General features: G+C 34.9%; 1 protein-coding gene across 1 annotated transcript in view; it reads left to right on the plus strand.

Annotated features, from left to right (window-relative positions):
• LOC136043937 (lysine-specific demethylase 8-like) overlaps nucleotides 1-11,017 on the plus strand; it is a 39,321-nt gene extending 28,304 nt beyond the window's left edge. Inside the window, exon 3 of the mRNA XM_065729006.1 lies at nucleotides 10,929-11,017. Within this exon, the coding sequence (XP_065585078.1) occupies nucleotides 10,929-10,967 (39 nt within the window). The 3' untranslated portion in view covers nucleotides 10,968-11,017. The remainder of the gene's footprint in view (nucleotides 1-10,928) is intronic.
• The last annotated feature ends 8,463 nt before the right edge of the window (nucleotides 11,018-19,480 follow it).

The raw sequence follows: 19,480 nt of genomic DNA on the forward strand, positions 1-19,480 counted from the left end.
CTCTCTTTGGGGAGTTATGGGGGGGGGATTTCCAGTGCTTTGGCGAGTTCGGTGCTTCTGGACGTGCTAGGACGATGAAAATTGGTAGGCATGTCAGGGACATACACAAATTGAGTTGATAACAGTCGTTTCCCTGATTCGACCATCCAGGGGGCTGGAGGGAGAGGAAAAATATAAAATGAGGTATTCTTAACTTAAGAATGGACCTCGTGTCTCAGAGTTCTTATTGCAAATCCTGACCGGTACTAAGCCTCTGATTTTCCTTTTAAATCAATCTATTGATTCTTAGAATTTCGCTAGAGCTCATGCTATATGAGCTCGTGGCTCTTGGCTCTTCCGACCTCGTCACAAGAGCCATATGAGCTCTTGTTTTTTTCGTCAGCGCCAATGGGCAACTGAAAAATTATCTAGATTTTGAAAGCTGCATTGATCTGCTCATAATCTAATGATTCTTAGCAGCTTCTTTCCTGTGAATTTGGTCACAATATGATAACCCATATGTAATATCAAAGTAAGGGAAAATAATAAAGTGTAAGGCAATTGTTGATAAAGCCATTAATTTTGATGGGGTTTTAAATATCAATTGCTGCTAAGTAAAATCTTTAATTGCTGATTTTAATGAAGGAACATCATTGTATAGTAAGACTTGAGTTTATTTCCGTTAATTTTTCATCGTCATCTTGATTACTATTTGTTTATATTTTTGTTTATTTATTTAAAATTAGGAAAAAATCTTAAAAAAGAAAACCAAAACTTTGAAGCTTAGTAGATATCATTGTTAGAAATTGGACTTTAATAATCAATTTAAAAATCAATCTTTGAAAAAACTGCAATGTGAAAAGACAGCAAATTGTCTGCGGTTAGAACACAAGGGACAATGAGAATTCATATATAGAAGCCTGCCGCGTGCTGAGTGATGGGGCCCGGCGACGAAGCTGCCGTGCCCCACTTAGTATATATATATATATATATATATATATATATATATATATATATATATATATATATATATATATATATATATATATATATATATATATATATATATACTAGCTGTTGGGGTGGCGCTTCGCGCCACCCCAACACCTTGTTGGTGGGGCGCTTCGCGCCCCCCAAGCCCCCCCCCGCGCGCGTAAGTCGTAACGCGCCATATTAGTTACGCGCCATTGTAGTTGTGTCCCTGTGTCCCACCTGTGAATAGAGATAGATATATATATATATATATGTTTTTAACTACGTAAAACATGCGAATATACAACATTCTTCGCTGTCCCATTGTCTGTGCATATAAATAGATTGTCAGGTTTACTGACTCTTGAACATGCAACATATAATTGTCCATGGGAAAAACAATCCGTATTCGGATCTATACCTCATTATTCTAATGATGTGTCCCTGTGTCCCGGTCGTCATTTATATTCCCTGTGTCCCGGTCGTCATTTATATTCCCTTTGTCCCGGTCGTCATTTGTGTCCCGGTATCCCAGTTTGTAATTTCTCTTTGAGTGTCCCGGTCGTCATTTATATTCCCCGTGTCCCGGTCGTCATTTGTGTCCCGGTCTGTAATTTCTATTCGAACAATCCCTGTGTCCCGGTCGTCATTTATATATCCCGCCTGTGCCCCCGGCGTCCCCGTTGTAGTTGTGTCCCTATGTCCCGGTCGTCATTTATATTCCGTGTCCCGGTCGTGATTAGTGTCCGGGTGTCCCTGTCTGTAATTTCTCTTTGAGGTTCCCGGTCGTCATTTATATTCCCTGTGTCCCGGTCGTCATTTGTGTCCAGGTATGTAATTTCATCAGATGACAAACATGACGTCAGTCGACAAACAACTTCATGACGCATACAGCTCAATCCTTATAATGACGTCAGTCGACAAACATGACGTCAGTCGACACACAAACATGACGTTACTCTACACACACACACAGACAACTTATTTATATATATATATATATATATATATATATATATATATATATATATATATATATATATATATATATATACTAGTTGGTGGGGCGCTTCGCGCCCCCCAAGCCCCCCCGCGCGCGTAAGTCGTTACGCGCCATATTAGTTACCCGCCATTGTAGTTGTGTCCCTGTGTCCCACCTGTGAATATAGATAGATTTATATATGTGTTTCAAACTACGTAAAAATTGCGAATATACAACATTCTTGGCTTTCCCACTACTGGGAACTTTCCGTTTCCATTGCCAGCAATTGATCTGAAAATGTTTGACCAGAGTCATCGTTACACAGACAGACAACTTATTTTTATATATATAGAAGATATATATATCTATATATATAAATATATATATATATATATATATATATATATATATATATATATATATATATATATATATATATATATATATATATATATATATATATATATATATATATATATATAAATATATATATATATATATATATTCTTTTTAATTTTTGTAGTTTTTACCTTTTTTAGTTTTTTTCTTCTTTTATATTAATGCTAAAACCAAGGTTCAAACCTGGAGCCTCTCGGAGCTAGAACCTGAAACATAACGCTTTACGAGCTCAGCTACTTCGGCGTGAATACATTCGTTTTGAGCAGCTTCCTCGGGTGTTGCCATTTTTGTCCTGGTCGTCATTTATATTGCCTGTGTCCCGGTCGTCATTTTTGTCCCGGTATCCCAGTCTGTAATTTCTCCTTGAGTGTCCCGGTCATTATTTATATTCCCTCTGTCCCGTTCGTCATTTGTGTCCCGGTCTGTAATTTCTCTTTGAGTGTTTTTTCTTTTTAGTATTTTTTAGTTTTTTACATTTTTTCTTTTTTCAGTTTTCTTTTTCTTCTTGCCATTGTAGATTCTTCAGTCATTTTACAATTAGAAATTTCTCTTTCAACGGTCTTCTTACAATTAAAAATTTGTCTTTGAACGATATTCTTAAATACCTGTGTCCTGGTCGTCATTTATATTCCCTGTGTCCCGGTCGTCATTTGTGTCCCGGTATCCCAGTCTGTAATTTCTCTTTGAGTGTCCCGGTCGTTATTTATATTCCCTCTGTCCCGGTCGTCATTTGTGTCCCGGTCTGTAATTTCTCTTTGAGTGTTTTTTCTTTTTAGTATTTTTTAGTTTTTTACATTTTTTCTTTTTTCAGTTTTCTTTTTCTTCTTTATTTTTCAGCTTCACTATGAAATACATATCGCCGAACCTTTGTTTTTTTTAACTAAAATCTGGTAGGCATTGATGACCTTATCCAAGTCAAAATCCCAAACCCAATCATCATCGCTATAATTTTCAGTTTTGATATGTTTTGACTCTCGCTGTCCAGGTGGATCTTCATCTAACTGCGCGGTTTGCGTTCTTTAACCTCAAGCCTGTTTCCTTGCTGTTCTTTTGATTCCTCGGGACGCTTTCTTTTCTGACTTTCTCTATCAGCAGCAAGTTTTTTGGCATAGACTCTTTGAGCATCTTCAGCGGCTTTTGCCATGGTAAGTTCATCAGTCATTGTAAACTTAAACATTAATAGATTTCTACGTGAACATATGTCTTAAATATCTTGAATGACGTCACCGTCATAGCAAAAATGACGACAACTAACTTCATGACGTCAGTCGACACAGAAACATGACGTCACCTGACACACAGACAGACAGACAACTTATTTATATATATATATATATATATATATATATATATATATATATATATATATATATATATATATATATATATATATACTAGCTGTTGGGGTGGCGCTTCGCGCCACCCCAACACCTAGTTGGTGGGGGCGCTTCGCGCCCCCCCCCCCCCAAGCCCCCCCGCGCGCGTAAGTCGTTACGCGCCATATTAGTTACGCGCCATTGTAGTTGTGTCCCTATGTCCCACCTGTGAATATAGATATATATATATATATATATATATATATATATATATATATATATATATATATATATATATATATATATATATATATATATATATATATATATATATATATATGTTTTTAACTACGTAAAACTTGCGAATATACAACATTCTTTGCTGTCCCATTGTCTGTGCATATAAATAGATTGTCAGGTTTACCGACTCTTGAACATGCAACATATAATGGTCAATGGGAAAACAATCCGTATTCAGATCTATACCTCATGATTCTAATGATTGCCCTTGAGCATTGTTGATGGTGATAGCTAATCGACCATTCCCTGAGTTGCCATCGTCATTTATATATCCCCCTGTGCACCCCGGCGTCCCCTTTGTAGTTATGTCCCTGTGTCCCGGTCGTTATTTATATTCCCTGTGTCCCGGTCGTCATTTGTGTCCCGGTGTCCCAGTCTCTGATTTCTCTTTGAGTGTCCCGGGCGTCATTTATATTCCTTGTGTCCCGGTCGTCATTTATATCCCCCTGTGCCCCCCGGCGTCCCCGTTGTAGTTGTGTCATTTATATTCCCTGTGTCCCGGTCGTCATCCCGGTATACATTCGTTTTTGAATTGGTATATGATGAAATAAATTTTTAATTTTTTCCCTTTTTTTCCTTTTAGTTTTTTTTTATTGGTTTTGACCTTTTTTTAGGTTTTTTAGTTTTTTTCTTTTTTCTTTTTAGTTTTTTTGAAGTTTTTATCTTTTTAGTTTTTTTATTTTTATTTATATTTTTTTAGTTTTCTTTTTCTCCTTTATTTTTCAGTTTTTTTCCTTTTTTTAGTTTTGTTTCTTTTTAGTTCTTTTAGTTTTTAATTTTTTTAGTTTTTTTTTTAGTTTTTTAGATGAAAATGTTTTTAGTTTTATTCCTTTTTTTCTTTTCAGTTTTTTATTGGTTTTTACCTTTTTTTTAGCTTTTTTAGTTTTTTTTCGTTTTTTCTTTTTACTTTTTTTTTAGTTTTTATCTTTTTTATTTTTCTTTTTATTTTATTCTTAATTTTTTTTTATTAGTTTTTAGTTTTTTTTTGTAGTTTTTGCCTTTTTTAGTTTTTTCAGTTTTTTTTTTTTTTAGTTTTTAAATTTTTACCTTTTTTAGCCTAACCAGGATTTGAACCTGGGACCTTCATTCTCCGTTCTGACACCCTCTCTCACCGAGTGACTACTCCAGCATGTTCATTTTGGTGTTTTAAATGGTATATTATTAACCAAATTAATGTGTTTTACAATATACTAAGCATCGTCATAACAAAAATGACGACAACTAATTTCATGACGTCAGTCAACACAGAAATTAAGTTCTGAAATTAAGTCATGAAATTAGTTGCCGTCATTTTTGCTTTGACGGTGACGTCATTCAAGTTATATAAGACATATGTTCACGTAGAAATCTATTAATGTTTAAGTTTACAATGACTGATGAAGATGCTCAAAGAGTCTATGCCAAAAAACTTGCTGCTGATAGAGAAAGTCAGAAAAGAAAGCGTGCCGAGGAACTATCAGCAGCAAGTTTTTTGGCATAGACTCTTTGAGCATCTTCATCAGTCATTGTAAACTTAAACATTAAAATTTACTATAAAACAGCTGCCATCGGTTAGACTCGAACCTTTGGAACTCTGCACACAACGCAGGCAACAGTAAAGTTCAAAACGGACGTAAGGTTCTAACTTGCCGTTTTAGGAGAATTGACAATTTTTCATTTTTTTTTCTCCTGAAAAGTTTTGATTTTTCCTTATTTGCCGCTTTCAACACAATCAGTCGGATCCCGAATAATTATTACATATGAAAGTTTAGAAAGCAATTGCTTACATTTAATAATCAGTGTGTTTTTTAAAGGCGGTCAAGCAATCAGCTATTGATTGAGGATAGAGCTCCGGTTTAGTACAACTTAATTTCTTTGTTTGTTTACATTCTGAGTAGCTTAGTTTCTTTCTTAGTCTCATGTCAATTAATCTTTTTTTTCAAAGAATTTGATTAAAGTAAAGCATTGATTAATCAAAACGACACCGATGAAAATATCTGTTGCTGTTCATTTTTCTTCGCACATATGAAAATATACTTACCGGACGGCCATATTGTGGCTGTCCAGGAATTACTGCTTATTGTATGTATTTTGTTTTTACCAGTGTCTTTTTTTCATAAGTATCTACATAGAGTACCTCCATAGGAGGCGCGGACAATAGGGAAGGGCCTTGTCCCTTGGGGTCCATAATAGAAACTGGGGCATCCTCGCCCGGGGCCATAAATACAGTTGGAGGAGGAAGAAGGCCCCTCAAATGTAACCTCAAAATGGCCCACTGGCGTGTCCACACGTCCCATGAGATTCAAATCTTCTTCCAGTAATGGGTTTAATTCTAATTCTATGGTGACGCAGAACACCCTCGTGAGAGGATCTTCTGTGGGAGAACAACTGCGACAGGGCGCAAGATGTAGATCTATGGAAAACGGCCTCTGTAAAGGGGCCGTTTGATTCTTTCGGAGTACCTGCAAGACTGGGGACCTTGCAGTCAACTCTATTCTCACTTGGCGCCCCTCAAGGAAATTATAGCCGAGTAAACGACACAGCATTCGCACGGGATTCCGATTAATGGATAATTTTTCTGGGTTAGGTCTGTTTTTACGGACGTTTTCGGGCTGAAAAACCTCTTCCAAGCTAATTTATCTACTAGCGCCCCCACCAACTAGCTAGTCTCCAACAGCAAGTCTATATATAAAAATAAGTTGTCTGTGTGTGTGTGTGTGTCGAGTGACGTCATGTTTGTGTGCCGACTGACGTCATGTTTTTCGACTGACGTCATTATAAGGATTGAGCTGTATGCGTCATGAAGTTGTTTGTCGACTGACATCATGTTTGTTAACTGATGAAATTACATACCGGGACAAATGACGACCGGGACACAGGGAATATAAATGACGACCGGGACACAACTACAACGGGGATGCCGGGGGCACAGGCGGGATATACAAATGACGACCGGGACACAGGGATTGTTCGAATAGAAATTACAGACCGGGACACAAATGACGACCAGGACACAGGGAATATAAATGACGACCGGGACACAGGGACACATCATTAGAATAATGAGGTATAGATCTGAATACACATTGTTTTTTTCATGGACAATTATATGTTGCATGTTCAAGAGTCAGTAAACCTGACAATCTATTTATTTGCAACATATATATATATATATATATATATATATATATATATATATATATATATATATATATATATATATATATATATATATATATATATATATATATATATATACAATTGTCTATGGGAAAAACAATCTGTATGAAGATCTATACCGCTTTTTACTAATGATTGACCTTGAGCTTTGTTGATGGTGATTGTGAATGCTAATCGAATTGGGAATTGCAATCTTTTAAATTGAAAAGGCAGATCCGTTGGAATCATGGGAATGGGAGGAATAAGAACAGCCTCACTCTCAAAAGGCCCTGTCCAGATTGTTACCTCTATTACGTTTCCATTGTTTTTTTTTTACGGCAAGTTGCGTGCCATTGCAAAGCTTTGGTGGGTCGATATTTTGCAACATTTTTGTGGGTTGATATTTTGTGGTTGATTTTACGTACCAATATTATTGGTACGTCTATTTTTAGTTCTAGCACGTGTGGTTCGAGACTGCCTGGTCTCGAATCTTGGTCAAAACAATATTGTTGATTTCGTAGACGTCTGTATTTTTGGCTGCCAGAATCGCTCGTTCACTTAGCCATTTATGATTTTTATAATTGGTTAGAATATTCGGAAATACTTTTTCAACCAATTCATTTTTGGACGTCACTAGATTACAGAATCCAGCAGGTAGTTGTATACGTCCTGAAATTGAGTCTACCGGGAGCTTTCCGTTTCCAATTGCCAGCAATTGTTCAGAAAATGTTTGACCAGAGTCATCGTTTTGCAATCGGACACGCATATTTGTAGTTAATTTTAATGTCTTTACGTGTGCCCATAAATTAGAATTTTTCAGGCAAGCATTCATTTCGTCTGCAGGGGTTGATCTAGGTATTATAGGTAATGTTTGCCTGAAATCTCCCGCAAGCAATATTAATGTGCTGCCAAAGGGTTTCGAATTTCCTCTCAAATCTCGCAATGATTGCTCCAGAGCCTCGAGCGATTTTTTGTGTGCCATTGTGCACTCGTCCCAAATAATAAGTTTGCATTGCTGCAATACTTTACCCATCCCAGATGATTTGGAAATATTGCACGTGGGAGTTTCTGTAGAATGCAAATTCAGAGGCAATTTCAAAGCGGAATGAGCAGTTCTTCCACCAGGCAGCAACGTTGCGGCTATTCCGGACGACGCAATTGCCAACGCTATATCATCTTTTGATGATATATGATGATTTTGGTGCATCCAAAAAGAGGATTTCTCCAACGTTGTTATCAACACAATGCATTATCTATCATAAATGTCTTTTTGCCAGACGTTAACTTAGAAACATTATTTTGTACATACGACAACAGATCACTCGTGTTGTAACTTTGTTCACGATCCAATTCTACACATGTCAAAACAGCAGTGGTACGATTAGGCGAAGGCATTCCCAAATCCTGAAGAGGTTTGTTTGCCATACATAAGCACAAATCTTCAATAATAACTAGTGTATTATTGTATCCAAAAAATGCACGAATTTGACTTGGAGTTGACATTTCGCTCGCGTCATTGATGCAGTTATTCCAGTGTTGGTCATTCTCCAATAAATTCAGAGCTTGGCATGCACTACGGTAAGTGCAATGTATAGTACCGTTTACAGTTCTCAAATATTCAAAGGATGTCGGACCGGTTACATTCACCAAAAACAGGCGTAGAAAGAAGCATTCACGTTGATTGGGGTGAATGGTGTAGAGTCTTCCTATCGTGGTATCTTTGAAGATGGTATGTTGGCCTTCGACTGACTTACCCTGTTTTCGACGTTCAAATGATTTATTTTTAGTATTCCACGTGTAATACGAAGGCACTTCAGTATACAGCCGTTTTTTCTGCAAAAGAATCATTTTGGCATAACGAAAAGAAAGCAGTTAAAGTTGCATCCGGTGGATTCAGGGCTCTTTATTGCACGTTGGATTCCGAAAAATAAACACGTTGACCATTCTGTAAATGTACCGCTAAGTGAACAACAGCTGGACTTCGTTCATGTATCGGAAATGAAAGAATTCGCCAAACAGCTTCATCACTGCCAATGTATCTTCCAGCCTGATATTGTACGATTTCATCGGTATTACTGATTTCGGACTGCAAGCCAAAAACTGCCATGTCACTGCCTTTGTTGAAATATTTACATATGTATTTGATTGCCTTCACGGAGTTACAATGTTCAAGGTTTATGCGTGCATTAAATGTTTTTGATAATAAAGTGGAATATGGAACAACCCACTGGTTATCTACTTCGATGGTGGTACAGTTACGCTTCTTTATTATTGCTATCTTACCACCATCTTCAGTAGATCTTCTCCTATATTGTGGGTAACCATCATTGCCAGTAATTGTGTTGGGTACTAAAAGTCGAGGATATTGCTTTGTGCACCTTGCTTTGGCCAAGCATGGTGATTTTTCGTTCAGTGCACCGCAAGGTCCATGTATTATATTTTTTACCGCAATACCATATAAGCCCTTATCGACATTTTCATCAGGTATTTCAGCGGAAAGCACATCATCAATTTCATTAGAAGTAATTTTATCATGTAGCCAGATTAGTATATGTGCGTGTGGCAATCCTCGTTTTTGCCATTCCACTGAGTACATCCAGCATCGCACTGACCCAAACACTTTAAGTTTTACTATGTAGTTTATCAGTGATTTCAACTTTTGCCGGAAGACACGGGCCGTAATGTCATGTCTATGAACCGCCGATTGTCCTTGAAGTAAAAGCTGCTGTATCTCGTCCCAAGATTGATTACATGTAAGTGTAATAAATAAATCTGGACGACCATAGAGACGAACATACGTAATAGCATCTTGAGCATATTCATGCATATGACGGGGACTGCCAGCATATGACGAAGGTAAAATCGTTAATCTTCCAACGTTTGTGGTATTACTGTCATTTACAACTGCATCTCGCAAATGAATGTATTGTTCAGAGCGGAGCTTGGTCTGATTCAGACGGATAAATAGCAAACGTTCTGATTCAATCTTTGCATACATATCAACGACGTATTGGTGAAACAATTGACGGCATTTTAAAATATAATTATCTTCATTGTGACGAATCATTAGTCTATAGGAATAATAATTCGTTGCGCTGCATTTCTTATCCCAAAAAATGATAGGATATTGTAAGCCATCGTAGCATCGATGGGTTTCAGCAATTCTTACCAACTGAACGTTTCGCTTATGAAGAATAATATCTCGAGGTAAAAACTGATCACCCACCATAACGATTGCCACTTCGGCGATAGTTGGAGCATTGTATCTACGCACATGTTCGCCAGTAGGCGTTTTGTCAGCGGAAATAACAATTTTATGCGTATCAGTAGGCATCAAATCGATAGCTGTTTTGAACAGATGCACTAAATCATTATTTTCGTGGGAAAAAAGTTGCGATTCGGAAACGATAGTCCTTTCAACGTCGGGAAACATTTCGCAACGTGCATTCAGTTCAGAATTTACTTTGAAAGTAGGCATAAATTGATCTTGATTTTCGATTTGGGCACCAAACGACATCATTTGGAAACATGAGTTATATTTTCTGATGTTTGATAAAAAAAAAAAACACTTAGATTCTAACGTAGTTCCAGTAAGCAAAGTCTTCAATGGCTCTGGGGGTGCAGCTAGTTGAGGAAGTTTAACTTTTCCTAAGGCGCAACACGTTCCCATTGTTTTACCATTAAATTTCAAGGCCTTGCAGTAGGGGCAAATTTTAGACATAGTCCCGATTTGAACAAATCTACTATAATCATCGAATGGGCTATATCTGAATGCCATGCAATAATTTTCACGTTGCTCTTGTGATTCCTCGGCACGCTTTCTTTTTTACTTTCTCTTTCAGAAGCAAGTCTGGTTTGGCATTGCTCTGGTAGTTCTTTGACACGCCTTCGTTGACGTAAATTGCACATTCCTAATCTGGCCCTTTCTCTTTGAACCGCAAGCCTGGTTTCGCTTTTTGGTAATATTCTATCTTTTTCAATGTTTTTCAATTTGTCAATGTTCATTCTAACATTGACAGTTGGAAAATCTTCACGTTCCAAACATGCTAAAGCTCAAAAATTTATAATAAACCTCAAACTTTAAGTATCTGTTTTAAGGTTTTCCAATTACTTTAATCTATTGTCAAAATATTTTGAAATATTTATGCAATTCCCAGTTTTTACATTTTTAGTTTCAGTTTTCTTTTTCTTCGTTATTTTTCAGACGTCATATGCAAACCCTCAACACAAAAATACATACAATTTCTTTTATATATATAGAAGATATAATCTGGCGTAACAGACATAGTGTAACAGACATAACACACAGACAACTTATTTTTATAGAAGATAGATATATAGATAGGTAGATTGATTTCGGTAAGCATAGACCATAGTTTGTTGTTTATTAATGATTAATTTTCAAAATTAAATTAATCACTATGTGCCAGATTTGACTCTTTACCATAAACTAGCTACCACAGCATCCCAGATCTTCACTAGAAAATTCATCATTTACTTTGGGCAACAGTTTCTTTATTAATGTAAACTGCCGCTGCAACTCGGATTACTAAAAATTTGTATTTAATTTAATATTTTGCTCAGTATAGCCCATACTTCGTTCTTTATGAATAAAATGGTAAGCACACCTGCTTGTGACGTGGTTGACTGGGGTTCGACTCCCCGATGGAGTGAGTTTTTAAAATAAACTAACTTTAAATATAAGTATACAGGCCTATACTATAGTTAAGTCGCCTATACAAGTTAACATAGGCAAGAGTTGTGGAGAAAAAGAAAAAAATGTTGTTGATGCAGAATATCGTAGTTCAAGCAACTTATCATATTTTTGAAGCGAATAGATTTTCCTCTTTATTAAAGCCCAAGGATGGTAAGTTTCCTATTTAGAGGTTTCGGACAAGGCGGCTCTAATAGTGTATTTTTGTTTTATGATCTGACACTATTTTCAGGTTAAAATGTTTAACCTGAAACTAACTATTTTCATTGTTAAAGTTTGGTGCACGTAGCCATTGCGAATGCGCGACACCACGTTTTAATTAAGTTTATAGTAAGTGTAGCTAAAGCTGACCTTTGAGTTCACTTCGAAGGGCTTATAAAGCAAAAATCTGCCAACTGCATAAGCATTTGCATATATTTTAATAATTTCTTATAACATTATGAAAACTCAAAATGAAACATCAAAATATTGAGCCTTAGTTGAATTATTGGTCCTTTAAGTGACTCGTTACACATGCAAATTAAAAAAAAAAAAAACAGAAATGGCCCAAGATGTATTACGTGAAAACATTTATGAAATTTTTAATTAACTTGGCTTTGAAACTTGTTTTTTGAAGTCAGTTTTTAACTACGAATGCACTTGATGTGGCGATTTCCTTTAAAATCAACCTTTAAACAGCCCTCTACAATTTTCCACTGTCCCCCTATAGTAGGAAAAGAAAGAAAGAAAAAAAGATCCCGTATATGCAGAATATCGTGGCTGCAGCCACTTTTCTTGATTTTCAAGCTAATATATTCTCCTCTTCGTTCAAGCCAAGGGACATTAATTTTCTTATATGGAGTTTTCGAACAAGGCGGTTCTAATGGTACACTTTTTGTTTGGATTTGATCGTATTTTTAGGAGCTATGGTTTATTTTAGTGTTTACTAAGGGCCGTCATCGTCTCTTACTAGGTCACTTGCTACCGCTGCAATCCAGATTACAGACATGAAAAAGCCAAAGTTTTTTTTAGTTGGTATAATCTGAGACGATTCTCAGTATGGCACTATACCCCAGACAAAAAACTTTTCAAAATATACTTATATTATCTTAACTTTTAATTACTAACAACCATATCAGCTATCTCTACAGCCATGGTGACCATGAAACTGATATAATCCTCATTTATAGTTAACTATATCGATACTTTAAATACTTTACTATAATAATAATATAATATTAAGTTCAAGCAACTTATCATATTTTTGAAGCCAATATATTTTCCTCGTTATTAAAGCCCAGGGATGGTAAGTTTCCTATTTAGAGGTTTCGGACAAGGCGGCTCTAATAGTGTATTTTGTTTTATGATCTGACACTATTTTCAGGTTAAAGTTTTTAACCTGAAACTTTAACTATTTTCATTGTTAATTTTGGTGCACATAGCCATTGCGAATGCGCGACACATTTTAATTAAGTTTATAGTATGTGTAGCTAAGGCTGACCTTTGAGTTCACTTCAAAGGGCTTATAACGCAAAAATCTGCCAACTGCATAAGCATTTGCATATATTTTAATAAGTGCTTATAACATTATGAAAACTCAAAATGAAACATCAAAATATTGAGCCTTAGTTGAATTATTGGTCCTTTAAGTGACTCGTTACACATGTAAATTTTAAAAAAAATTTCAGAAAGAGCCCAAGATGTATTATGTGAAAAAATGTATAAATTTTTTAATTAACTTTTCTCTGAAAATTGGTCAAATGTTAGACCGAAATGAAGTTGTTATTTCAAAATTGATTCTCGAAAAATTCTTCACCAAATTTGACAAATTTAAGCAAAATGAATATAGAAATTTATATTTGATGCCAAACATCCTTATAGACTTATTAAATATTCCATATAAAATAAAAGTAGGTCATGTAGAGTCTATTATTATACCCGTTTCTGATATTGTGTCTGGAACAGCATGGAAACTGCATATATCAGGGGTTGATATATTAATAGAGCCTTCGAAGTCAGATGGGAACAGAGAAAACTACCAACAAGAAGAATTAGACAAGAATATAATATCATTTTTCAGACGACAAATGCAGGCAACTCTCGAAAAGGCTCAATCTGCTATCGAGCCAACACTTGCAAAGGTTATAGAAAACTTGGAAATCACCATTGAAAATGTTAAAATCAGATATGAAGACGAAATTGATATAGATAATACGCCTTTTGCAATAGATGTAACTTTAAAAAAACTTAAACTAAAAAAATCAAACATGGAAAGAGCCCAAGATGCATTATGTGAAAAAAATGGAAAGGCTAAAATTTTTAAGATATATTTCAATTCTTGTCCTAAAGAGCGTTTCTGTAGTTTGAGTCAAGAAGATGCTCTTCGAGCCCTACAGTCAGAAATTCGTGGCCAAGAAATTCTTCAATTTAGCTGTAAAATGAAAGTTTTACTATGCTTAAAATCATTGAAAGATATAAAATACGCTTTCACATACACTATTCTCAAAAACAAGGACAGGAGTATCAATGGCAGGATGGATTCCAATCAGTTGATGAAAATTGTCCAAATATATGAAATGTGGACGAAAAGTACCCCAAAGAGTAATAGATTTAAATTAGCAACGAAAAAGTGGATAGCTCAAAAGAATTATGTGAATAAATTCCTTGAAGAAGCCAAAAGCTCAATCCAAGAATTGCAACTGCAAGAATTACAAAAATTCAATTACAAGAATTCCTCCAAATTTATGTTTTGGTCACTATTATCGTGGCAACTCTGGAAATCGAAATTCAGAGAAATCAAAAAATTGTCATTTCTATCCAAAATTTCCGGATTGATATCAAACAAGAACAAGGAAAAAAATCCACTTTTGAACGTAGAGGAAGCAACAGACTTAGAACAATTCAATTTAAAAAAGGGCATGGAATTAAATACCGACACTTTTGATTCTCTTCTCAAATTCATTTTAGAATGGTTTTGTTACGAAATAGTCTTGATAAGTCGTGACAAGACTTATAAAATAAAAATAGAGACAGAAAATTCAAATGTATTAGTAAAACAAAGAGAGAAAACCGAGAAACTAAAGCCAAAATTTAAAGCAAAATTTAGATTAGAATCATTGACTTTTGATGCTGGTCTCCAGCATCAAAAGTCGGGTCAAAATGCTGGTCTCCAGCATATTGGCCAATTAAGATTCAAAGAGGCAAATGCCAATGCCAAGTATTTCGAGACTAAGAAATTGGCTTGGCAGGAATTTAAATTTGAGATGAGTGCAGTAGAAATTGGAAGCTCACACTGTGGTAAAATTCTGCGTAAACAAGATAAAATTCTGCGTAAACCAGATGAGAAAAACAAGGAAAATGTTGAGAAAAGTGCAGTAGAAATTGAAAGCACACACTGCGATAAAAATCTGCGTAAATCAGATGAGGAAAGTAAGGAAAAGGTTGTAGTGATTAAAGTGAAAAAACAACCACAGACAGATAGCGCATTGATAAATATTTGGACAAATCGAGTGGATTGCAAGGTCACTACAGGAAATTTGCTTTTCCTGTACTACAGTACTTATATAAGTGAAATTAAGACCTTTGTTGCGGATGTTTCTCTTTTATTTGATAATAATATCTCAAAAAAAGTAAAAGATGCTATCGCTTTATTAAAAACTCAAGTTGATTTAATGAAAAATCAATTAATATATGATGTTTGTATAAAAGCACCAACAATTATAATTCCCGAAAGTTCAACTAAAAGCTCGGCTGAAGTAGTCCTCAACTTGGGTGAATTCAGCTTAAAAAATAAATTTGGGGTTGTTTCTAAGGATGAATCTCAAGTATTGAAAGATGTTTATGATCAGTACGAAGTAAAACTTGAAAAAATTCACCTTTTTTTAAGAGAGAACAAAAATGAAGGAAAGTACACAATTGAAACAAATATTTTTGAGGAAAAGGAATTTACAATACATATAAACAAAATGATTTGCAAAACTCTAGAATACACTCAGCAAATAGAAAATGAGACTGATGAAATATTTTTTAAAGTCGATTATAAAAATTTACCAACTTTGAAGAAAATACTGTCAATATACATGAATCAGACTGCAATAATAGAAAATTCACACACAACTGAACCGAAGGACTTTTCTGAACTATTTTCCCCAAAAAGCACTTCAAAGGACGATTTTCGAGAGTTCTGTTTTATAGATTCACTTAAAGAAGGTTCAGCATTGTCTTCGAATGCGACATCTGGTTTGCAGCAGTCAAATCAAAACGAGATAATTACTATTAATCCCGTAAATATAACAGTAGATGTGGAAACAGAAACTTGCCTAATTCATGTTGCGAACTGTATAAAATACCTCAAAATAAGCAATTGGACTACTAATCTAGAGTCAAAAGTAAAATTATCATTAGAGGCATCTTATCAACAGCCTAATCAGGAAGAATTGAAAATTTTTCAGAGGAAAGATAAAGAAACTCCTTTAATGGTTGATATTGAAGCCTGTAGAAATCCACGTGGAAAAACGTCCAAAGATCTTGAATGGTCATTAAAAATTAAAGTACCAGAGCGGATAGACCTGACGATCTATGAGTCCCTTTTGTGTGAACCAAAGGAAAATGAGGATACTTCACTTAAAATATTCAGTTTTGTCAATTTAACTGATATTGAAATAGATTGTAAAAACGAAGGCGATGAAATAACATTGATGCCTGATAGCCATCCTAAAATATTTCATACCAAAGAAAACAAATTCCGGATGGGATATCTGGGCTATTGGTCAGGAGTTTGTATACTCAATCCAGGGTCTCAACACCGAATCAAAATAAAAACTGCTGAAAAAGTTTATATAATATTGGCAGATGTCTCATTTTCCAGTAGCCCTTTGAGGGTCGAGTTGAACCCTGCAATGCAAATCGTCAACTTTACCACGTATGATTTGAAGTATCTGTTAGTCTCAGACGGCTACTTGTCAAAGTGCAATTTGACAAAAGAAAAAGAAGAAAAGTGCTTGTTACCCAACTGTAAATCAGCAATATGGACTTCTAATTCAAAGAGAGCCAAAGTTGTAGTACGGCATGGTGTTTATGATTTTGATCCAGTCCCGTTAATACCTTTTTCAGCTTTAATTAAAACTCCAGGAGGAGGAGGAGCCCTTTTTTTCGAGTGTGTTACTATCGATAGAAAAATAACGTTACTCATATATCCATATGCCGTTGGATTGGCACCTTGGGAAATATATAACCTACATTCACAATCTCTCAAATATGGTCAAAGGAACTGTCTACCGCTTACTCTTGGTTCATATGAAAAAGTTCTCTATGTTTGGAAGAATCCATTAAAAGATCCAATACTTGTTCTAAAGAAAGGAACCTGGTCAAGTGAAATCAATCTGAAATTGATTGATTCAATCCAAACAGCAAAATGGACCGAATCAAACCTAATTGACACCAATGTAAGAAAGTTACTAAAAGAATCAGAAAATTCAATTCAAGCATGCCCAGAAAATATTTATTGGTTAACAAAGGTCATTAACAATCAGCGCAGCATAATAATTACAGGTGACAAAGCACTGTTAAAACAAATAACTGAATATGATAACCCATTGACTGAGATGAGTCTTGAGCTAGAAGGCTTAGGACTCTCAGTCCTTAATGAAGAAAACAAGAAAGAAATTACTTATTATAATGTATTCAGGCCTCAGTTAAGCGAAACTGGGAATCGACAATGTTTTCAGAGTGGAGCATATTTTTCATACACAATCTCTAAACATAACTTAAGAAAATTTGAATTCAAGTTAGCTGCAATGAAGATATACAATGAGCTAGAAGGACGCCATTATCCAGTTTTGTTAGACCAAAAACATGAAAAGACTGATGAGCCTTTTGTCGATTTATCAGGTGAATACAGGGCTCAACCAAATGGTACAATGTCTGATATTGATTTTAGGATGAAAATCAAAAAGTTTATCATATGTTTAGATCCATCATATACGAAATTTCTCAAACAAACTGAGGGATTAAGTGAAAAAGCTATGAAAATAATTAATTCATTAACAAGTTCCAAACCAGAAACTGGAGAACGAAGTTACTTCAAAAAATTTGTGATTGATCGTTTTCGGTTTACGTTATCATATAATTATACCAAATTTATTCCGATCTTGAAGGGTGCAAAAATTTATGTTTCCAGATTTATAATGGAAAATGAATTTTATCCATTACAATGGTTGTGGGAGCTAATTTTGGATCATTACAAAGGAAAAATAATAAGAACACAAATATTTAGCAGAATTAGCAGGATCTTTGGAAAACTGAAGAAGTTGGCAGGAAAAACAAAAATTTGGCTTAAAGAGTTGTAATTGCAGGTGTTATCTTAATTTTACCTGCAGCTGTTTCAAAATTTAAATTAAATCTATGAAATCATGTTTTTACATATAGAAACTAAAAAAAGAAACCTGGTCCAGTGACATCAATCTAAAATTGATTGATTCAATCCAAGCAGCAATGGACCGAATCTAACCGAACTGAGTAACCTAAGTTATAATTTTCTGCTCTGACACCGTAAATCATATTTATGCAGTTTACATAATAAATTAGCCATTCTGAACTGAGAACTAAAACAGAATAAAAATTTATTTGAAATTTTCCTTTTACCTATTGAAAAATAGCACAGCACTTTAGAAATGCGCACTTAAAGAGTCAAGCCAAAAATTGAAATTATTGCTCAGACATCATAAATATTTTTGCAGTTAAATAGAATTATTTTATTTAAAATTTTCAGGAATTATTCTAGTTGTAATTTCTAGTTGTCGAGTGACGTCATTATATGACGTATGAATTATTTCATCATATACCAATTCAAAAACGAATATATTCAAGCCGAAGTAGCTGAGTTGGTAAAGCGTTATGTTCCAGGTTCCAGGTCCGAGAGGTTCCAGGTTCGAACCTTGGCTTTAGCATTAATACAAAAGAAGAAAAAAACTAAAAAAGGTAAAAACTACAAAAAAAAACTAAAAAGAAAATACTAAAAAAACTAAAAAAAGGTAAAAAACTAAAAACTAAAAAAGAAAAAAAAACTAAAAAAAACTGAAAAAGGTAAAAAGTACAAAAAAAATAAAACAAAAAAAAACAAAAACTAATAAAAAAAACTAAAAAACTAAAAACTGAAAAAGAAAAAAAACTAAAAAAAGGAAAAAACTGAAAAATAAAGGAGAAAAACAAAACTAAAATCCAAGACACAGGGAATATAAATGACGACCGGGACACTCAAAGATAAATTACAGACCTGGACACCGGGAGACAAATGACGACCGGGACACCGGGACACAGGGAATATAAATGACGACCGGGATGCTCAAAGAGAAATTACAGACTGGGACACTGGGACACAAATGACGACCCGGATACTGGGAATATAAATGACGACGGGGACACAGGGAATGTTCGATTAGCAATCACCATCAACAAAGCTCAATGCAATCATTAGAATCATGAGGTATAGATCTGAATACGGATTGTTTTTCTCATGGAAAATTATATGTTGCATGTTCAAGAGTCGGTAAACCTGACAATTTATATATATAAAAATAAGTTGTTTGTCTGTGGGTCTGTCGAGTGACGTCATGTCATCATGTCGTCATGAAGTTAGTTGTCGTCATGTTTGTTATGACGATGACGTTATTAAAAGTACTTATAAAAATCATTCAAAGACAA

This window comes from Artemia franciscana, chromosome 2 (genome assembly GCF_032884065.1).
Source record: "Artemia franciscana chromosome 2, ASM3288406v1, whole genome shotgun sequence".
Classification (NCBI taxonomy): domain Eukaryota; kingdom Metazoa; phylum Arthropoda; class Branchiopoda; order Anostraca; family Artemiidae; genus Artemia; species Artemia franciscana.